Source organism: Chenopodium album, chromosome 20, assembly GCF_948465745.1.
Source record: "Chenopodium album chromosome 20, dcCheAlbu1.1, whole genome shotgun sequence".
NCBI lineage: Eukaryota > Viridiplantae > Streptophyta > Magnoliopsida > Caryophyllales > Amaranthaceae > Chenopodium > Chenopodium album.
In genome coordinates, this window is record NC_137853.1 from 38,893,314 (window position 1) to 38,916,345 (window position 23,032).

The window sequence follows — 23,032 nt, forward strand, 5'->3', positions numbered from 1 at the left end:
TCAAAAATTGTCAAAATTGAAGCCTATTATCCACATTTTTTTAGGAATTTTGGCGGTTTCGAAACCCGGTGTCAACAAGTCTTTAGAAACTAGGGGATATATCTCGGGGTCATATAAAGGCGTTTGGAACCATTAATGACCATTATATGTTGTTATAAATGTACGTGGTATGCTTGATTTTATGAAATCAATGCAAGTTCTAAACGGGTAAATTGACTGTTTTAAGACATATTGGATGGTTGTGCCCACCCAAATGGACTCCCAGGGTGTAATAGGATCCATGATAAGCAATTTGGCAATTTTTAATTTCCGGGTCCAAAAAATTGAAAAAGTGTCCAAAATTGAAGGGTATAATACACAATTTTGGGTTAATTTGGACATTTTTCAAAAATTAAACTTAATGCGTGGGGTGAGTCATATAAGGAGGTTTGAAACCATGCATAAGACACCGATAAAGATATCTAAAAGGATATATATTGATAAAAATTAAAATTTACTCAATCTAATTTGTAATCGATTGCAAATTTTTATTAAATTCGACTTAAAAATATTATGTGGCTTCATACATTATAATATCTTTTCTAAAGAATATATAATTAGGATTTAGTATTTATAATACATTATAGATTTTAGAGTTGCATATCTTTTGTATAAAGTGATTTTAATTTATTTTTATATTGATTAATCAATTGTAAATTATGTATATGAAGAAAAGTAGTTGCATATTTGTAGGAGTAAAACTTGATATTTTTTTCCGTCAATAAAAATTGATAATTTCAACTCATATTTCAATTTGTTTAATTTATGTAATAGTTTGAATTTAAACTCATATTTCAATTTGTTTAGTCTATTTATAAAAATTGACATGATTGTAAATTTATTGGGTAAAACCGTAAAATTGTTAACTTGAAAAAACTCGTTTAATCAATCAACTAACACGAATTTTCATTAGATCTAGCTTAAGATGTGAAAGTTAATATTCGGTCCGTATTTGACCAACTTTCAATCATCAGGAGTTTTTTCAATTTGACTTGGGTAAACTAACCTTTATAGTTTAACCTACCCACATATGTAGGGTTTTAATTATACCTAGCTAGTCTTCTTACATGGTCAATGACATTTTATTACAATTAAGTTAATTCATTAGAAATTCATTTTGTCAACTCTTTAAGTTTCTAGACAATAAAAAAAATAGTCATGTACCTCATATTTAAAACATACCAAGTCCAAAACAAGAGTATTTTACTTGTAGATTCTCAATAATTATAATTAATTATATAATTAAACAACCAAAAGCATGTGATTAAGACCAAGTATTCCAACAGTTATGGACTCCATGAATTAAGAATGAGCTAGCCACGACGAAAAACGCGCCAATTCCAACTCCCTCAAAAAAAAAAAGATAAAATTGCATAATCTAAACCCCTTAAAACAGGAAGAGACAAGTATATATCCAACTAACTACTTATAAATCAACGATTCTTCGAAATTCTTGCCTCCTCTACTAATTATCCTACCCAAATCTACCAATTTCATCTTTTGCTTTCCAATTTTTTTGGGGTACAACATTTTTGCCCCTATTTTCACATAAACAAATTCTCTTTCAAATTAATTTTGCAAATTTTTTGTTTCTTTTTCGAAACTTTACTTTCCCTTTCTATTATTCTCTTTGTTTGTTGCATTTGTTCTAAAGGTCTGTTTTTTCCTCTAATTAATCTCGATGTTCATTCCAAATTCATCATATTAACTTTAACCATCTCCTAATTTGGAGATTGTAACGAGATAATATTAATACAAAGGAAGGTACGTAAGTCAAACGTTCTTGTTTAATTTGTTTATTTGGAGGAATCTAAGTTCAAAGTAATGGATCAAGCGGAACTTAAAAGAGTTTTTCAGATGTTTGACCGGAATGGAGATGGGAAGATCACGAAAAAGGAGTTAAATGACTCTCTACAAAATTTGGGAATATACATTCCCGATAGAGAGCTTAGTCAAATGATAGAAAAAATCGACGTAAACAAGGATGGTTACGTCGATATGGAAGAATTTGGTGCATTGTACCAAACAATAATGGACGAGAGGGATGAGGAGGAGGACATGAGGGAGGCATTCAACGTGTTTGATCAAAATGGTGACGGTTTCATAACCGTCGAGGAGTTGAGATCGGTTCTACAATCATTGGGTTTGAAGCAAGGAAGAACAATTGATGATTGTAAGAAGATGATTAGCAAGGTGGATGTTGATGGTGATGGAATGGTTAATTATAAAGAGTTTAAGCAAATGATGAAAGGTGGTGGATTTGCTGCTTTAGGTTCATAGATGATTTATAGTTTTATTTTGTTTTGTTCTTTCTTGCTAAGATATTGAAACCTCCAAAGAAAAACAAAAGGAAGATTAATATGAACAAGATTGAAGAAGAAAAGTATATTGATTAATCCTCAATAGAGGAGGATGCATGGGGAGAGATCATAGTAAGATCTCTAATTTGTATGAAATTCATGGAAAATTGTATTTTTGATTCTTGTAAAACCTAGATTATCAATGATGGGGTTTTGTTCACATTGAGATTTGTGGTAATTTTCTTCATTTTTTCTTCTTTTTGTTATAATTTTTAATTTTCTTTGTACATTAGTAACTCAAATGCTGTTAATCATAGATAATTTTTTTACTAGTACTATTTTTTTTAACATGTAATGAGAACTATATGTAATTTAATTGATTTGTAAAACATGATAGTAATATTACCCTTCAAAAAAAAAAACATGATAGTAATATTGACCTATATATAAACATCACCATTGTAATCATGGTTGTGGTTGTGCACAAGTCCATTGTATATGAAGAATATTTGTACATTGTCTCTAATCGATTCTAACTTGCTAGTATCAAAATTAGTGCAATACATGTTTCTTTTCAGCTAAATATTCAAGGCTCATACACCTCGAGTATGGTAAACGAATTACTTAATCAATACAAGTTCAACTTTAATAGGCTTAATTTTAATTAATATTTGTCCCTTACCAGTGTTCCAAGTAGTTATAACTGATTTGCCCTTCCTTAAACCAAGTAATGATCAGCATATATCCTAAAGGATCATGGACCAAAAATTACAAAGCCATTAGGAGCAAACAGGTGACGACACTCTTATGAAAATCAGAGGGTACAACACCTGAGGGATTGCAAAGATAGATAGGATTAGACAGCCAGAACCGCGCAAAAAGAGTGTATTATCACCAAAGACTTCAGAACCTGGAAAAAGGCAATCTACAACATCGATGATCTTCTAAAAACTCCATCCAGAATCTTACTGTAATCAAAACTCCCAAAAAGCCTTCAGAGGTTAAACAGCCAAATCCTCTAGATCCGGCTATAACTGGTCACGTACTTGTGGACATTGTGGTCATGTGAGGGATAAGCGGAAAAGTTAAAAAAAATGCTCATGTAGTTGGATAAGTAGGACTGAGACTGATAGACTTCACAAAAAAGGAGAAACTTTCTTTTTGTGCAGTAAAACTTTCACTGAACTAGCACAAACTGCTAGCTATGTTAACTTGACACCCTGTTGCACATTGAGTGTTGAATGTTGGATCTTTCAACACGACACCTAAATACGGATTATATAGTCGCTTTATATGGAATTTTTGTAAAATCTAGCGTGTCAACTGTCAAAGGATCCAACATATCAGGCACAACACCCAAATCCGGTCTAAGCAACATAGACTGCTAGGTAACTAACTTTCTCTGTGGTGTGAGACATTAACTTCCGAGGTACAGGCATACAGCTACTCATGAAGTCACTACCTGGGTTTTTTTCAGTCAACCAATCTCCTTTCTAGTATCTACTCCCAAAAGTTGCAATTCTCAAGTATTTCTACCTAAAATTAACCACTAACTACAATCAATCTTAAATAGTATCCAAGTAATGCCAGTTGGTTACATCCTTCATTGTCTTTACACTCCCCAGTGGCCAGTACTACAAAACTCGGGATCCATAACATAAGTCTCCAAAGTTCATAAGATCTCAGCAAACAGCGGTACATAACACCAGTCCATCACTGCCCAATAACAAGTTAAACAAGTAACCATAATCTAAGGCAAGTCATCCTGTCAATTTATACATCATCACCTTCATCAAACTCCCTACCCCGATCTAACCAAACTAGTAAACATAATCTAAGGCAGGTCATCCTGTCAAACATTAATATATACATCATCGCCTTCATCAAACTCCTTACCCCGATCTAACCAAACTAGAAACTGACAAAATTTGACAAACTAGCAAGGTAGCCAATAGACTTATTTGAGAGCAAAAGGTAAATCATAATCTAACTTTAACCTTGAACAGAACCTAACCAATCACAACATCTTCAGCATACAATATCACAAAGCTATAAAGATACATCTGGGGGGGAAAATTGCTATAACCCCTTTTAAGCTTAGACAAGGAAGTGCTTCTGGGTTTCCAACCGTTGACCTACAATTAGCAGAAAAAAAAAAAACATATGAGCTTTCACCCAGACCAAAATATCAAGAAATCAGTCAATGTCAATGAGATCCATCATAATTGAAGGCTTGAAGTGCAGGTACCCAAATTGCTTTCTGTAAGCCTCCAGAAGCCTCGCAGGACAGTAAGCCACTTCTGGCAAAAGGCAACGGTCTCCTCTGATCCTTCCTCGAGCTCAGGGCAAAGATGAAAACGAGAAGAAAAAAAAAAGGAAAAAGAAATCGATCAAAAGAGGCACAGACTACCAGAGATCAAGCATAAATATTCAAATGCTGAACTGTTTAGTCAAATTAGTAAGCTACAACATATGTTTGGGAAAAAAAAAACATAGAAAAGGATAGCATTTAGGCAGGCTTATCCATGAATATCCTCATACCCTGATCTGACACATACCTATAAATTTCTACTCCTCACAAGCAAAATCAGATATAAAGATGAATGATGAACCAAGTTTAGAGCATCATAGCTTAGCAAATCTCATCCATCACAACAGAATCATTTAAGAAATGACAACCAGATTCAATGTTACAAAAGTAAGCAAAACATCAGTAAAGTATAGCAAAGCAAATGGATGATGGTACACCAGCAGCATCTAATACTGATTCCAATCTCAGGATGACCAATGTACTACCATGAAGGCAGTACAAATAAGACTCTGGTTATCAGAGAATAGAATACCTGCCAGGTTGGGCCCCGCCTGGAAGAGAGATAGCTTGTGATGTGATATCCTCCAAAACCCTCTTCAGTTCTGCTTTAGCTGTTTTGACTGAATGCTCTGAACGTCCCTCAATGAAAAGGTATAGTTTACGTTCATTAGGACCTGCAATCTTGCCAGGAGGGTAATACTGTCCCCTAGTTGTGATGGCAGCTCCAGTCCAGTCAGAGATAGGACCCAAGGTCTCCTTATGGGTCACCTTCCAGCGAGCGTTCTGTGGGAAATCATTGATTTCAAGTTCTGCCTCATAGTGCTCAGGCATTGCATCTTGTTGTAGCTTAGCTAAATTCTGTTGTATCTTCATTGCTGCAGCGAGGGCAACTGCCCTAGCTGGATTATCTGCTGAATTAATTGACAATATAGAGCCTGGCACTGAGCCAGCTGTGCCCGACAACGAGGCAGGATGCCCTGTGGTATCTGGTAACCCCTGCCCACCAAGAGCAGGGTTGGGTACAGTAACATCTGTTCTTTTGCGGACTTCATCGTCTTCATCCTCTGAATCTGACTTGTCAAACTCAAAACCATACTCTTTGGCCTGTGCTTTCTTTGCTGCTTTCCGTGCTTCATCCTCCTGCTCATCAAACTTAAACCCACTTCCACCATAACCTGTTCCATGGGCTTGCTCAAGACCCTGTCTCACCTTTGCCAAGAACCCATCGGCAAGCGCTTTCAGATCCTGTGGAAGGGGCTGCTCTGAGAGTTCCAAAGCTTTCACAAGATCAGGAGCATATCTTTCTTCATCTTCAGAGATAAAAGTAATAGCATGCCCCTTGCGACCGGCACGACCTGTCCGGCCAACACGATGAACATAGTCTTCATAATGGTTGGGGACATCGAAATTAACTACTAGCTCAAGATCCTTTACATCAAGACCCCTAGCAGCAATGCTAGTAGCAATCAATAAGTTGCACACATTACTCTTAAAATCTGCAAGGGTGGATTCACGGTCCCCCTGATCTTTTCCACCATGAAGAGAAAGACAAGGATAACCACTCTTGAGTAAATCCTTGAACAATGAATCACATTTATCTTGGGAATGGACAAACACCAGAATCTTTCCCTTTTCATACCACTCCCCAAGCAGTTCCAGGAGTCTAAGAAACCTTTCACTTTCAGGCCTGACTTCAACCATCTGGGTTATGTCTCTGTTGACAACACTTCTCCCACCAACCTGGATTTCCACCGGTTTATTCAGAACTTTCTTTGCCAAAACCTCAACCTGACGAGGAAAGGTAGCAGAAAATAATACAGTTTGACGGTCTGGTCTTATATTCTGGACAATTCTTGTTATCTGAGGTTCAAAACCCATATCAAACATCCTGTCAGCTTCATCCATGACCAAGAAGGTAACTCTTCTAAGATTTGTTATTTTTCCACCACTTGTACAAAGTATATCTATCATTCTACCAGGGGTACATACAACAATCTCTGCTCCTTTCTTCAGATCACCTATTTGCTGCGCAACACCTGAGCCACCAAATACAGGTACTGAGGTCAAATTCATTACTTTGGCAAATTTCTTTATGTCATTGTGAATTTGCTGGACTAGCTCTCTTGTAGGGGCCATAATAAGTCCTATTGGACCATCTCCAGACATCAAAGGTGGCTGGTCCTTAATGTGCCTCAACATTGGCAACACAAAAGCCAAGGTCTTTCCCGAACCAGTTTTTGCAATACCAATGCAATCTCGGCCACTCATAATTACGGGCAAAGCCTGAGTTTGGATTGGCATTGGCTTCTCAAAGTTCATCTTTCTGATCACCTCCAGAATTTTAGTAGTTAGTCCAGTTTGGTGCCAGGTTTTGATTGGCTTTGGCACATCTTTTCCATGAACTTTCAGCTCCAGCTCCTTCCTGTAAGCGTCAACTTCCTCAAGAGTCATCTTTGCAATGTCCTTTACTTCAATGTAAAAATTCTTCCTGACATCTATATAATCAATCTTTGAATGATCAACTATGGCTAATTTCTCAGCTTTAGTCTTCTTCACCCTTTTAACAAACTCATCATCATCTTCATCCTCTAAGTTCATTCCCCCATCCTCTTGATCCTCATACTCAGGGTCTGAATCCTCGTCAGGCATTATTCTTCCAAGAAATTTCTTTGGAGCTTTCTTAGACACCTCACCATTGCTTTGTTCAATATTTTTATCCTTGCCATTCAATTCAGTACTTTCTGTATCAAGCACAGCACTACTCAGTTTCTCAACTTCAGGCAACACCATTGAGTTCATAAAGGCATCCAGAGGATCAATATCTTCCTCTTCAGCTGCAGCAGCAGCAGCACCCCCATTAGGTAATGCATTTCCATTCTCAACATCAACAGCCATAGGGTCACCAGCTTCAACTGGCGGTTTAAATACTCTATCCACATCCATATCTGTATCTGACTGCCCTTCAGTAGCAGCTTCCTCATCATCAGATTCACCTTCTAGTGTCCATTTCTTACCTGCTTTAGGTTCTTCAGCATTTGCCTCCCCAAGCTGTTGTCGTTCCTCTTCTTCCTTTTTCCTTCTCAGCTCTTGCCATTCCTGAACTCTCCTCCTCCGTTTCTCCATCTCATCATCCAATCTCTTCTGTTCCTCCTCCATGTCCTGTTCCTTTGTCTCCATTAATTCCTGAATTCTGTCAGGCTCATCATCACTCTTCTTCTTCTGGCTGTCCACACTATCATCCCGGTGCCTATGTGATCTGCTTTTATCTCGATCTTTTGATTTACTTCTTTCTCGGTCTCTTGATTTACTCCTTTCTCGGTCTCTCTCCTTGTTCTCATCATCTCTCCTTCGTCGTTTCCTATCTCTGTCCTTCCTCTCATCGCCACTGTCATCACTTACTGCTTCACGTCGCCGCCTCTCTCTCTCCTTATCTCTTTCTTCCCTCACCCTTTCCCTTTCCCTCTCCCTCTCTCTTTCACGTTCTCTCCTCTCACGTTCTCTTTCTCTTTCCCTCCTCTCCCTCTCTCGTTCCCTTTCTCTCTCCCTCTCTTTATCTCTTTCCCTTTCCCTCTCCCTCTCCCTCTCCCTCTCCCGCTCCCTCTCTTTCTCCCGTTCTCTCTCTCTATCCCTTTCTTTCTCCCGCTCCCTCTCTTTCTCCTCTCGTTCTCTATCCTTTGCCTTCTCCTTTTCTCTCTCTTTATCTCTACTTTCTCTATCTCCATCCTTATCTTTGTGATCCTTTTTCCGCTCCTTCTCCCTATCCCTGTGTTTATCCCTGTGCTTCTCCCTATCCCGGTCCCTTTCCCTCTCCCTATGCTTATCATCTACACTTTTATCTCTCTCCGACCGCCTACTCTCCCTATCCCTCTCCCTGTCTCTCTTCTTCTCCTTTTCCCCATTCCTTTCCTTATCCCTGTCCCTCTCTCTTTCTTTTTCATGTTCACGGCCTCGACTCCTTCTAGACTCCTCCTTCGTCTCAATCTCTTCCTTCCTCGACTTTGATTTCACATCCTCAGATTCACCCATAGATTCTCCCAATCAATTCAACAACAAATTAGTTGTATTATTCCACAAAGATTGTTGCCTTGTAAACTAATGAATTCCTCAATTAACGCTTGCTTCGCCGCCTACAACTGCAGCCAGCAAAACACTAATTTAGTAGTGTGAGAAATTGAAAGACAATAAACACACAAGTTCAAACCTAAAATTAAAGGGTTCGGCAACACATTAACAACCAAATTCAATTCAACTATCAAATCAGGCTCGAAAAATCACATAATTTTTAAGAAGAAAAAGCGAATTTGATTCAATTAATTAGGCTCGTAATTTCGTTAGCAATAGTTCAACAATCCGAACCCTAAATTAACTAATACTGACAATTAAATTAAAATTAGATCAACGATAAACCCTAGATTGTGAAATTGATATTGGAAGATTACAAAAAGAAACAAGAACTTACCTGAGAAGCTGCTTCAATGGAGGATAGGAATCTCAGAAGGGCGCTTCAATGAAAAACGTGGAGTGCGCTTCAATGGAAAATTGGGAGATAGAATGGCGCAGCGTGTAAGTGAAAACTGAAAGCCTCCAAAGAAGGAAGAGCAAAAAAAAATATAAAAAGCGCCGGGAGATTACGCGCATATGTCAAGTTGTCAACCGCCAGATGACTTAAGATTTAGAGATTTTAGATAATATCAATGGTCAGAATTCATCGTCATTAGTTTTCTTTTCACCTTGTGGTTTATGTAAATTGATTTTAGCACTTTTTTTTTTAAAACTATAGTACAATTTTTTTTGTTCACAAGCTTTTATATCAATTGGGTGTAAAATAGCTATTATACATCCGTTGTAAAACTTCCCTAAATAAATAAAGTTACCTTGTAACAAATACGTAAAAGTTATCATGATATACTACATCCATTTCCTATAAATCACAACAATCACCAAAAATGTATGCTTCACATTACTCGCAATAAAGTTTTTTTTTTTTTTTTTTTTTGTAAGTATTTTGTGTGATTTTACAAAATTACCCTTACTTTTATTTAAACACCCTAATTAAAGTGTCTTATTAATCTATACTTATCTATTAAAAAGCGTTCCTAAAAAAGAATATGTGTCACATGTCACCCTTTTAAGCTCTATTAACATGCCACGTCATCAAAATATGCCACGTCACCTCCACAACAAGAATTAGATTTGACATCTAAAAAATGTCTATAACAAGACTTGAACTTGAGACCAATAAGTATTACTATGCAAGTCTTACCACCTTAGCTATCCATATATTGTGTAAACTTAACCAACACAATTATAATTAACTTTAATAAGATGATTTTTCCTTAGTTGTACTATTCGTTACATATCATAGGATAATTTAACAACTTTTATTAAATTTTGTTACAAATCTTAAATATAGTTCTTCTAATACAAATCTTTTTTTAAAATATTAAATTTTGAAGATGATTTTCAATATGTTAAGCAAAGATTAATCGAACGTTAATTACAAACTAGCAACTCGGGGCATCGCCCGAGCCATACACTAGTTTGAATTTAAAACCTAACATTGATTAACTTAACCAATAACCATTTCCACCAAAATCATTCTCCCTCCATCTAAATTCATCCTCACCTTCATTGGCAACCACCACCATCACTACAACCGATCTCCACTCTATCTTTATCTATCCAGTAATTTCTCTCTCTTTGTTCATCTACCCTCAATATGACCGCAACATCCTATGGCGTCCGCCACCGTCGCCGCCTCCGTTTTCTCGCTCTTCATGTTCTTGTTGTTTCGTCATTGTCGCTGAATCTCAAATTTGTAGGTTTTATGGTCAAATTTAACTTTTCATGGTTAAATTTGACCAATAAAGCTTTAACTGATGATAGAGAAGAGTTTGTAGGTTCGTAGTTGGTTTATTCGTGGTTACTGGGTTCATGAATAACTTTTATTTATATCGGGATAACTTCGATTTATATACTACCTCCGCTTCTTATTACTCGCAATAATTTTTGCAGGATCAAACGTATTTCAAAGAACTAAGAGCTCGCTTATTAGGTGATGTTGAGACTAAATCCATAAGCAATGGTCTGAGTCCTCAAAGCACAGCCAATATGAGCAAAAGACTCTATTCCACTAGAATACTTATTTTCTCCTACGATGTTGATTGTAGCTGTAAACTCAATGAAGCTGATTGGAATTGGATGAATCGTCCAATGAGGCCAAAGCCATGATTTTCCAAGCTAATGAGACCGACTTAACTCATTTAAGTACACCAGAGCAGTTCAGTACTGGAATAACCTAGCTAATTAGCTCAATCACACTACTACATTACAATAGCTCTAACTACAAGGGCACCAAGTCCAACCGAAGTTCTTCAGTTCAGTTAAGACTTACGGAGTACAAGCTAAACACGATCTCAACTAACCATTAACCAAATTCAGCTCAAAGCACTTTAAAAGCTAGTTACCTTCCGAAAACTCGAAGTTCATCCAATGTTGATTGGAACGCAAAGGCTCAAAATATAAGGCCAAAATTCAACATGTAACATACAAAAAAATAAAGACAAATATCTTCAATTTCACCCCAAAACAAATCAAAATCCAACCAAAAAACACCACAAAATAGAGCAAATTTCTTCGAAAATTGACGGGTTTTTTATACAACGAATCGAATCCGAATACATGAAATCAATGCAAGAAAGCATAAAGAGCAGTAGAAATATAAACCAAAAGAGCAGAAGTAACAAGAATAACCAAAGCAGCAACAGCATGAGTAGCAGATTTACTCCCACAACTCAACAAACCCAACCTAATTTCAATGACATTAACCATTGACAACATCAAAAACAAACACCCCATCACACTTCCAATAGCAGACCCCAACATTCCAACCCTCAATACTTTGGTATTAATGTGGGCCCTAAAAACTTCATCAACATCCTTGCTATTTAATATGTTGATTGCAAGCTTTAGTCCTTGGGCAACCAAGGACGAGAAAAGGAAGAAGCTAAACGAGACGACCTCGAACACGAGTAGTTTTTTAGCGACGTCGATGCCGGCGTCGCACGAGGTGCGATTCTCGAGGCTGCGTTGGCCGGGAGTGGTGAGGGAGAGGCCGACGAAGACGGCGATTGTGAAGAGGGAGTTGACGTTGACGAGGCCGTCGAGGGCGGTGACGTGGACGCTTGTGGTGGAGTATGCGGCGGTTGAGTATGTCGGGGTTTGTTGGGTTGTGCGATCTGGGTAGAAGTCGGATCTGCAATTGGACAAGAAACAAAATCTGGGTTAGTCTTGGATTTTGTAATAATGGAGGAATTTGATTGAATGATTGAATTGAATTGATTTGATGAATAAAGGGGATGAGATAAAGTAGCTTACCCTCCTTCCATGGTTGAAGATGAGATGAATTATTAGAATGTGTGGCTTTTTGAAATTGAGTATGAGGGGTAGAGTGAGGAAAGGACGATGGTGCTTGGAAGGGAGATTGATGGTGAAAGACTGAAAGATAAGGTAAAGAAGGAATTTGTAGGTTAATTACTGTGATGAGTTGAGTTTAATGTTGGTAGATGTAGGGATATTACCTAATACTTTGTCTAGCTTGTCAATTTGATGTGTTCTTGAGGCTTTGACCATCTTGTCTAAATTGTGATGCTTTATAAGTATGTCTAATCTTAGGGCGACAGGGCGTTTATCATTAAAGTGTTGGTTGAAATTTTATCATTTGCACGATTTCGTTTGTCGAGCCACCTTTCTCGCATAACATGTGAAAAATACTCGCTCACATCACTTTTTATAATTTGATGAATACATACTGGTTTAGATTGTTGATGTCTGATTACATTACGTTGTAAATTATCATTACATTTACGATCAAAAGACAATTAGTTTGAAAATTAGAGGCCGTGTTTGGTAAACAGCTTATTTGACCAACATTAGCTTATTGACTATTATATAAGCTAATTCAAGGTGTTTGGTGGGAAGCTTATTCTAAGAGCTTATTTCACTTAGGACCTATTCTCATACGATTATTTTCGGTTCAGCTCTAATAAGTTCAGTTTAGTTCTTATCTTAATTTCTTCCTCTCATAAAATTTCAATTCAGTTCAGTTCACTTCAGTTGTAATAAGTTTAGTTTAATTCAGTTCAACTTAATTCGGTCAATGAGAATAGCCCCTAAATAAAGGAGCTTTTTCAATTAGCTTATTCATTAATATACGGTGAAATGACACTTATACCCCATTTAATTTAAAATCCTGCTTAAATCGCCTATCCCACAAGTAGTTTATTGGTCATTTCACATATTCAAAAAACTTTAAGCTATCAGTTACTTACCAAATACTTTCATACAATCAGCTAATAAAATAAGTTAGTCAAATCAGTCAATACAATCAGCTAGTCAAAATCAGCTAATATAATCAGCTTCAGATTTCAGCTTTAAGCTATTCACCAGACACAGCCAGAAATCTATCAAATGTCGAATAGAAGTGCTTGATTAGGGGTAGCTTATTTGGTAATTTTATATACAAATAATACAATTATACATTAAACATTTTTGCAAATCTTTGAATTGTTGTTAATGCACAAATTATAGTCCTCAAGTTTTTATTAATTTATTTTTATTTATTTTTTGTACAAATTAAAGTAATTCTTTTGATTTATGGGTCATCATATTTCGAGGTTAGTCGCGTTTATAATTGAGCAATGTTGGGAAATTATTGTCTTTGTGAAAATTTCCATAAGCAATATCAAATATTTGGTAGTGGTATTGTCATCAAATTAATGAACATGTCTTGAAGAGAAACTAAAGTCTTTTTCAATTCACTTGATTTTTTTCTACTTAAACAATTATTGTTTAATAAACCTAAATGTTACCGATTGGAACAATATGTACTAAATCTATTGTTATCTAATTCGTATTGATTAAACCTATTATAAATAAATTATATCAATTACATTTGATTTTTACATTCTAAAATTAATTTTTGTTAATTAATCCTATATGCGGAATCATATTAACATGTTTAAGTAGTTTTTAGTTTTCATACAATGTTTCATTTTTTTTTTTATTTTTTTTTATAAAAAACAACGTTTCAAATTAGGTATACAAGCACTACTAATTTTTGAATGGGTAAGATAAGAAGTGAAGGAAAAAGAGGGTTGGACAACTTGGATTGACTAAAATGGGCTGAAAACATTGAAACCATTGGATAATAAGGTCCAAAAGTCCAAAACCATCAAACGGTTGTAGAAAGACCCAAAAATCAATCGGCCACCATTTCATAACCAGCTCTCATTTTTCTCTTTCACTACTCTTGAACAAATTTCACAGATTCATTGTAAATTTCTGGGTAATTCGTAAAAACATTCTTCAACAATTTGTATCCTCTAAAACCCTAAAAAGGGTTTACATCGAAATCGCAAACTTAATCATACATTTCTATATCATCTGCATTTTTTTCAAGATTGGGAGAAACAAAAATGGAGATTAAGCTGTCGTTTGCAGCTGATAATCCTCCATTATCAGTCATTGCTGCTGCAAAAATTGCTGGGATTTCTCTGTCTCCTGACCCGTCTCTTCCATCTGGCTCTGCTCCCAAGTTTATCTTCTCAAATGGGTATAATTATTCTTCTCTAATCCTTGCATCTTCGTCTTGTTTATATGATTTTCTGTAACTGCCTTTTTTTTGAAAGATATCGAGCAATTAGGTCTTTTTTTCCTGCAATTAAATACCCAAGTAGGTAATTTTAGGTTAATTTAGTAATGTTGAGTTTCGATAGATAACTGTGTTGCTGGAATGAAATCATGGGATTGATAATGAATAAATGTGTAATTTTGCGGGGTTTTCTGGGAAGAATGATGCTCAAATGAATTACCCTTTCATAATTGTATGATGAATTTGTGTTGAATGAGTTGTCATTTCAAGAAAAGACCATGGTTTGTTTGGTTGCTATTAGCTCACTACTAAGTTAACTAATTAGGCCATAGATTTTTATGTTTATTTTATGCGTTTTGCTAAAATAGAATGTATGCAGAGTTTGATTGAACTTATTGCTGTTTGGAAGGAATGAAGGATTAGTATAGTTTCATGTCTTTCTTATCCAACCAAACTAAAAGAGATTGGGGGGAGGTAGTTGTGGCATCATTTAGCTTACAATTTGCGTATACTTGAATCTGGTATGTGATTTTTATGAGTTATTGGGAGTTAACATCATACATGCTCTGCCAAGACATGCCTCACAGCCATGTTGCAAATTTATCATTGTAGAAAACTCTATTTATCAGGCTACTAAAGCATCGTTCATATATGGTTTTTTGTATCATAGGGAAAACCTCCGTGGAACCTTGGTCCTTCTGCGATATATTGGCAGAGTTGCGGATAAACTGACTCTATATGGGAAAAATTTATTTCAGACTGGAGAGGTTTTTGTTCCTTATATTCTTTATATATTTTGGTCTTAACAGCTCAGATGCTTCAACCTAAACTGTGGTTCTGATGCTGATATCTTTTTGTGGGCTGCATTTCTGCACAGATTGATCAATTGTTGGAGTATCTACCTATTCTTGAGAAAGGATCTGAGTTTGAAGCAGGTTGCAGCTATCTGGATACCTACTTATCGACTAATACCTTATTGGTTGCCCATGATGTGTCAATTGCTGACATCTTTTTGTGGGCTGCCCTTGCTGGTAATGAGTCTATAATCTCATTGGATGCAAAGAGCACACATTACTTTAAATTTGGATTTTCTGATGTGGTTTCTTTGGTTACTGAAGAATATATGCAATTTTAAATATTCGTGTTCATGTGAAGTAAGGTTTATGTGTTATATATGCTGAGGAAGCTATCATCTAGATTCATAATCTTTAAAGCTTCTGAAGAATGTGTTTCTGATTTTTACTTGTGCTTATAATTCGTATGTTTTTGGGTAGATGTTATATAATTAAGAAAAAAAGCTCCTGTTTTCAAATTGGTAAAAATATTCTGCTTGCTCTGGTCGCTCTGCCCCACATCAGACATACACTGTAGGGGAATTCTGCATACACTGCATAGGAGAAAGACATGCATGTGATGGTGAACACTTTAGCAGCAGATTTAACTGAGAACTATATTGTTCACCGAAGCTTTAAAATACAAGCCATTATATCAACCCAGTGCCCTAAAAAATTATTTTGAATATGTGAGCTCAAAGGGACTGTATTTGTGCCACCTTTTGCCCTTGTTTGAAAAGGCAATACTTGCCACTTCTTCACATTAGATATGATGTCAAAGACAAGCTATGCAGGAGTTTTGCTTACTCTATTATGACTTATAGTACATTAGTAGCAAGATAGAAAGGAAGGGAGAGGGGTGGAGGAGAAGAGGAAGGGGAGGGGTAAGAGAGGGAGGGGGAGGTGGATCTCCATTTCTCCCCCAGATGTTTCCAAATTTGGAGGGATTGTGTATATTAAAGAGGGAGGGAAAAAGATCACTCCCTTTCCTCAACTAATCCAAACAATAAAACTTGTTCCTCTTCCTTATCCTACCCTCCCTTGCAGTCCTTTTCTCTTATTCAAACAAGGTGGCAAAGTTGATTATGTCCATCTTTTGTGTGCACCTTGTGGAACATTTGGATTTATTTTGTATTAAATAAGAGGTATCTTTTTTTGTGCTTGTCTTTCATGATTTCACATCCCTGCTTATTGGTTAGCTCTTATAGATGACAGATATTCAGGTCTTGACTTAGTAAGGGTGGAAGTGATGTTTTTTGTGAACCAGGTAGTAAATGTACTCATGTTTATCTTTGGTTGAGGGTGTACTCTGACTTATTAAATCACAGCATTAACCTATCTGTGTTGCCCCCTCCCCCTTCTTTTAAGCCTATTACGAGGCAGGGGTTTTTGTGGCATCCTTAGTGTGGGGTGGAAGGAATAAGTGTTTTTTCCTTGGACAGCCAAAATTTCAGTTATGTCTCTCAAATTGAGATAGGTCTTCAGACTCTTCACCACTACTCAATGACAGGAAAGCACCTTATTTTGAAAGATTTTTATAATCTTCTCATTTGTAAATTTGGATATTTGCTTATAATACTTATCCGCACACTTAACAGTGTGCAAAGTGTCTGATTCTGACAAGAATAATTAATAAGGTTATGACCTAAGTTGAAGAGGACAAGTCCAAAGGGAGGTGGAGGTTGGGTGCCTTAAATAATTATATGTTTAAATAACATACACTTTAGGTTGAAGGTAATTACTAATTAGGGACCAATGTATGAGACAGCCCTTGTATTTGGGATTGATTTTTTTCTTAGCTAAATTAAAGGTGGAACTGTTCTAAGAAGATTGGGCAAAGGTGGTATTACTAGAACAAGAGTTTCACAAAATGATTTTTAACTTTTTAAGTGTAGTGGGATTTGCAATATAAATTTGTAATTTTGTACCTAGCATTATTTGTAATTAAATTCATTATTAACTTGTTGAAACTATGTATCCATTATCAATTTTTTCTAAAGGAATTTTCTCTGGTAGGTGCTGGCCAAAGGTGGGAAAGCTTGAGAAAATCCAACAAGAAGTACCAACACTTGGTGCGTTGGTATAACTCTCTAAGCTCTGAATTCAGTGCTTTGAGTGAGGTGTTGCAAACGTATGCTGGGAAAAAGGGCACAGGGAAGCCAGTTGGCGGGAAATCGAAAGACCCAGAGTCTCGAAATGAATTGAAAAGCACTGGTGGTGACAACAAAACAACCAACCGATCTGAAATAGATCTTCCTCATGCCGAAGTTGGGAAAGTTTGTGTAAGGTTTGCTCCAGAGCCTAGTGGGTATCTTCACATTGGACACTCAAAAGCAGCATTGTTGAATAAGTATTTTGCTGAAAGGTATAAAGGACGTTTGATTGTGCGCTTTGATGACACAAACCCAGCCAAAGAGAGTAATGAATTTGTTGATAACCTTCTCAAGGATATTGAGACTCTAGGTATTGTTTATGATGATGTTACATATACTTCTGATTATTTCCCTAAGTTGATGGAAATGGCTGAGAATTTGATCCGCCAGGGTAAAGCATATGTTGATGATACACCACGTGAGCAAATGCAGAAAGAAAGAATGGAAGGGATTGAGTCGAAATGCAGGGATAATAGTGTCGAGAAAAACTTGGAGTTGTGGAAGGAAATGATTGCAGGATCTGAAAGGGGTTTAATGTGTTGCATTAGAGGTAAGCTGGATATGCAGGATCCAAATAAATCCTTGCGAGACCCTGTCTACTACAGATGTAATCCAATGCCTCATCATCGGATAGGGTCCAAGTATAAGGTGTACCCAACCTATGACTTTGCCTGTCCATTTGTAGATTCTGTGGAAGGAATAACACATGCTCTAAGGTCTAGTGAATATCATGATCGCAATGCTCAATATGACAGGATTCAACAGGATATGGGACTAAGAAAAGTTCATATATACGAATTTAGTCGACTAAATATGGTCTATACTCTTCTTAGCAAGCGAAAGCTTCTCTGGTTTGTTCAAAATGGAAAGGTGGATGGCTGGGATGACCCTCGGTTCCCCACCGTGCAAGGCATTGTCCGTAGAGGGCTGAAGATTGAGGCTTTAATCCAGTTCATACTTGAGCAGGTGATGACAGCAATCAATAATACTATGCAATTAGTAATTTAGTAGCTAATAAAAATTTGTGTTCCCTTTAATATTATATTTCTCCTTACATAATTCTATTAAATCTTTTTTATATTCTGCAGGGGGCTTCCAAAAACCTCAATCTCATGGAATGGGATAAGCTCTGGACCATAAACAAAAAGATCATTGATCCTGTGTGTGCTAGACACACTGCAGTGATTGAAGAGCGTCGTGTTTTGGTGACTCTGACTGATGGCCCTGAGCAACCATTTACTCGTATTATACCCCGTCATAAAAAGTATGAAGGTGCCGGAGAGAAGTGCACAACATTCACTAAGAACATATGGATTGATTATGCTGATGCAGAGGCCATCTCTGTCAATGAAGAAGTAACTTTCATGGACTGGGGTAATGCCATTATCAAAGAGATCAAGAAAGACGAGGCTGGGAATGTTGCACAGTTAATAGGGGTTCTGAATCTAGATGGATCAGTCAAAACCACTAAGTTGAAGCTAACCTGGCTGCCTGAGATTGACGAGTTAGTTAAACTTCAACTTATGGAGTTTGATTACTTGATTTCGAAAAAGAAGGTATATTATTCATGTTTTCTGACTTCCCCAGGTCCAGAAGGCTGCTATTATTGAACAAGTGAAAATTTAATCCAAAGGTTTATTAGCTGATTCTCTGACCAAATTTCCTGTTCTGCTTGATTCAGGTGGAAGAGGATGAGGATTTCCTCGATGTGCTGAACCCTGTCACTAAGAAAGAGACTTTGGCTATTGGAGATGCAAACATGCGAAATCTGAAACATGGAGAAGTTATTCAGTTGGAGAGGAAGGGATACTTCAGATGCGATGTTCCCTATTTGAGACCTTCAAAGCCAATTGTTCTCTTTGCTATCCCAGACGGGAGGCAACAAAGCGTCTTAAGGTAGTAATTACTTGAGATTTAGCTGTCTTCAAGATTTCCTTTCTACATTTTAACAATCACTCCACATCTGAAACCTTTTTAGTACATATAAATCTGCATAAGTAGTATAAAATCCGTTGTGGTATCTAGAAATTTGCAAAACCCTTTCATGAATTTAATTTTTGTATTGTAGGTAACTTGTTGGGCACATTGAAGTACAAATAAGCGGGACTCATTTACTTCTATGACTTGAATATTTGAAGGCTACTGGATGCAGAGGAATAGAGGGTAGTTTACTTGGTTCTGGGAGATTTTGTTGTGAGATGCAGCTGAAGATTGACCCCGAGTGAATTAACTTCTTAGTTTGAGAGTTGATCCAAAGCTATTGATCCTAAGTCCTAACCTTGCCCTCATGTCCTGTACGTCAACTCAAAATCATGTTTATCAATTACAAGACATATGGTGTTGAAATCCTTTGTTTTCATTCCAGAATTTTCGACAATAGACTAATGTGAAGCTTGATTTTCATTTCAAAAAGAATCAAATTATTTTTACGCAATATGATTTTGGTTTTTTCAGTGGATATTCAATCTTCAATTTCCTGATTTCTAACTGAATTTTGCAATCAAGGGATTGTATCTTCTTCCTATCTGTTCCTTTGTTGTTGCAAAATGTATCATAAATAGCTTTTAGAGTACTCTTTATAGTAGTACACTAGTACAGTATTAAATAGTAGTACACTAGTACAGTATTAAATAGCTAAACTAGTTGTTCTAAACATTAAAATTATAACACAGCTAACCTCTAACAACTATAGCTAGTGGGATAATTGACACGCAACAATACAAGATACTCGATTACTCGTAGGCTTAATCCCATAAATGGGGACGTGGGGTCGGTTACATGAAACCAATTTGATTATCCGTGTAAACATTAACAAAGATCCTCCTCAATCCCTTGCAATCCAATGCCTCATCCTCATGCACATCCATCCGTGTACACTACATGCGGAATAAAAACTAGTACATCGACTAATTTTATTGAACATGCATCTTGTCCAAAAAAATTAAAATAACTCAAATTCGATTTTTTTACACACCAAAAAATTTAATTTTATTATCATCATTTAAATTGTTACTTAACCTATTTCGAACACTAATCATCCAACTTGTGTTCCAAAACTTGATTTTCATTCTCATCACCCAAAAATACTACTTTTGTTCATTTTAATATTTTTCCTTTTTTTTTTTGGGATTACTTAAATAGGTTTGTGTTTCTTAAATATGTCTTTCATAGCTATACTTGGAAATATTATTGGTGCAAAATTGTTGTTTGCCTGCTAACTTGCTAAGGGTTTATGAAGATGGTTTCAGTTGAGCATTTTTTGCCACTATGAGTCTATGAGACTAAGCTATGCTAGGGTTGAGGGTGCTGCTTTTTCAATGCATCTTCCAAAACCTACTGCATTATTCTCCAAATATTGTACTTTGTACTTCATTCAAATGTTCAATGTCACACACTATTTACTCACTTCCAATTTACACAATATCTAGTTTATAACCAATTAATTTTTAAAATTTTACATTGCACCTATGATGTTAAATTGCAACTTTGAAAATTCATTTCAAAACAAACTTATGACAATGTAATTTCTTAATTATACGTTGCTTGTGACCATTATGAAAATTACTAGGTACACACACACACACATTAATAATTCTACTTTTCATTTTGTTTTTTTGATTTTTTAATTTAAATTTCATATATTTTTTACAATAACTGCCCCTCAACTCACTAAGTATATATCAGATTATATGACAAATAATATTAAACTTTGTTTCAAGTTTTAGTTATTATGTACCAGGTCAACAATTTCTAACACTTGCATAAAAGTTACAACTATATTAACCATTATATTCTAAACCACTACTGACATTATAGGTTGCATAATTAACCGTACAAGCATTGAAAAGGCAAATCAATCGGGTCACAAGTACAACAAAATACATATCAATTAGAACACCTATATGTTACTATCTTTCAAACTTATATTGTACCTCATATCCATATTGTATTCAAAATTCCTAGCTTCTCAATCATATCTTTTAGGCTTCCATAAATATAAAATAAAAAGACATTCTATATCCAAGTATATCTAAGACACATAACCCACATATATCGATATTATATGTGTAATGTAAATATAAGGTACAACGTACACACCATCTACTTGAAATATCATATAACAAAAGATTATCAAAAAAAATCATGTAACAAAACTCCAATAACGAGCACACAACCATCCCACATTTCCACAAACAACCCCAACAACAAATGTCAAATACTTTAAACAAACTCATTCCCCCACCACTATCTTAGAAAGCCATAGTACACTACTGCTTGACAAGTTGACAACTCACTCAAAAAAAAAAAAAAAAAAAAAAACAAACACATAAAAAAACAAAGGTTGTACCTTCATATTAACAACCATAAAAGCATACAACCTTATATATCTCTCCATTACTCCCTCCGTGTTTTTTTAAGTGACACACTTTTCATTTTCGACCGTGTTTTTTTTAAGTGACACACTTTTGCTTTTAGAAATTCCTTACAATTTAATAATATATCTTCACTCCACTATCTCTTATTTTATCATTTCTCACTCCTTTAATGGTCCCCATTTCCTCTTACATTCTTTTACTTCATCATTTCTCACTCCTCCAACTTACCCCACTAACATCTTATTTTATTAAAGTCAATAAAATCTCTTAAAACTCTGTGTCGGTCAAACTGCGTCACTTATAAAAACACGGATGGAGTATATTTTGTACAAAAAAAGTTGTACCTTATTAGTGTTAATTCCCACTAAATCAATCAATTACTATTTTACTAATAAATAAAAACAACCCACATTGGATCGTGCATCACATTGTACCACCTTTAATTTTTGTTATTTTTTTAATAATCATTGTACCACCATAATAAATTGTCTTAATCACATTAATTTAATAATAATAAAAAAATTAAAATTATAGTGGAACTAATAATTCGGTCGTTGTACTACTAATTAAGTCCAAATCTTGAGACCTTATCATCTTTCCTTTTTTCAGTATATTATTAGTCCTTTCGTCAAATCTTGTCATTTCTTTTTCTATCAAAAATTTAAAAATAAAAATAAAAATAAAAATAAATGTAGTCATATCTTTCATAGCTTATGAGCTTATCCAATTCTGTGTATCAGAGTGTACCTTTGTTCCAGTACACCCTCTTACGTGGCACCACCTGATAAGGTGTCCCCACACGTGAACCGCTTCTACTTCAACATGTTTCCCTTCTTTTGTGGGTCCCATCTTAGCTGTTCCTCAATTTTGTACCACACTCTAGAATTTTCTTTTCTTTTTCTTTTTTCTTTTTTCTTTTTTCTTTTATTTGACTTTTGTCCTTTGGTTTTCTAAACCCTACATAATTCCGGAAAAATATCAGCAAAAATATTGTACTCTCAATTTTCTCTCTCTTCTTTCTCTCTCTACTCTACCATTTTTCATGAGCAGCAAATTAAAAACAAGAAGGTTCATTTTTCTCTCATTTTTTAATTTTCCGTACAATTTTCTTTCATTTTTTTTGTTAATTAATTAATAAAATTTTGAATAATATATTACAAGAATTGTATGATTTTCGATTTGCATGTGTTATTTCTTAAAATTTGAAGTCATTAAAAGTGTTTTTGTGTTGTGAATTTTTGTGGGGTTTTTGTTAATTGTTAGTTTGTTGAGTGTTTGTTTATAATGATGCATGCATTAGATTTGAATTTTTTGTATTAATTTATGTTTTTGTATGGGGTTGATGTTTTTTTGATTAGGGTTGTTTTT

The 23,032-nt window shown here is 35.6% G+C and overlaps 4 protein-coding genes across 4 annotated transcripts; 2 read left to right on the forward strand and 2 right to left on the reverse strand.

Moving 5' to 3' along the window:
* The first annotated feature begins 1,848 nt into the window (after positions 1-1,848).
* On the forward strand, positions 1,849-2,339 carry LOC145599085 (calmodulin-like protein 3). The gene has a single exon (XM_081655496.1). The coding sequence runs from the start codon at positions 1,864-1,866 to the stop codon at positions 2,317-2,319; it is 456 nt and encodes a 151-aa protein (XP_081511622.1). The 5' UTR covers positions 1,849-1,863; the 3' UTR covers positions 2,320-2,339.
* Positions 2,340-4,971: 2,632 nt separating this feature from the next.
* Positions 4,972-9,241, reverse strand: LOC145597666 (DEAD-box ATP-dependent RNA helicase 45-like). Its single transcript, XM_081653886.1, has 2 exons — positions 9,110-9,241; positions 4,972-8,783 (listed from the first exon to the last, which is right to left on the reverse strand). Exon 2 carries the CDS (start codon positions 8,674-8,676, stop codon positions 5,167-5,169), a length of 3,510 nt encoding a protein of 1,169 aa, XP_081510012.1. The 5' UTR covers positions 8,677-8,783; positions 9,110-9,241; the 3' UTR covers positions 4,972-5,166.
* Positions 9,242-11,281: 2,040 nt separating this feature from the next.
* LOC145598903 (uncharacterized) lies at positions 11,282-12,160 on the reverse strand. The gene is made up of 2 exons (XM_081655305.1): positions 12,028-12,160; positions 11,282-11,905 (listed from the first exon to the last, which is right to left on the reverse strand). The coding sequence occupies exons 1-2, from the start codon at positions 12,036-12,038 to the stop codon at positions 11,338-11,340; spliced, it is 579 nt and encodes a 192-aa protein (XP_081511431.1). The 5' UTR covers positions 12,039-12,160; the 3' UTR covers positions 11,282-11,337.
* A 1,779-nt stretch (positions 12,161-13,939) lies between these two features.
* On the forward strand, positions 13,940-19,746 carry LOC145598882 (glutamate--tRNA ligase, cytoplasmic-like). The gene is made up of 7 exons (XM_081655283.1): positions 13,940-14,263; positions 14,973-15,069; positions 15,180-15,333; positions 17,152-18,254; positions 18,377-18,844; positions 18,970-19,184; positions 19,357-19,746. Exons 1-7 carry the CDS (start codon positions 14,127-14,129, stop codon positions 19,358-19,360), a joined length of 2,178 nt encoding a protein of 725 aa, XP_081511409.1. The 5' UTR covers positions 13,940-14,126; the 3' UTR covers positions 19,361-19,746.
* The last annotated feature ends 3,286 nt before the right edge of the window (positions 19,747-23,032 follow it).

Coding starts and splice junctions, on each gene's coding strand:
- LOC145599085 (XM_081655496.1), top strand. CDS start 1,864: ATGGATCAAGCGGAACTTAAAAGAGTTTTTCAGATGTTTGACCGGAAT.
- LOC145597666 (XM_081653886.1), bottom strand. CDS start 8,676: ATGGGTGAATCTGAGGATGTGAAATCAAAGTCGAGGAAGGAAGAGATT.
- LOC145598882 (XM_081655283.1), top strand. CDS start 14,127: ATGGAGATTAAGCTGTCGTTTGCAGCTGATAATCCTCCATTATCAGTC. Junction 14,264..14,972: donor AAGTTTATCTTCTCAAATGG/GTATAATTATTC, acceptor TTTGTATCATAG/GGAAAACCTCCGTGGAACCT. Junction 18,845..18,969: donor ACTTGATTTCGAAAAAGAAG/GTATATTATTCA, acceptor TGCTTGATTCAG/GTGGAAGAGGATGAGGATTT.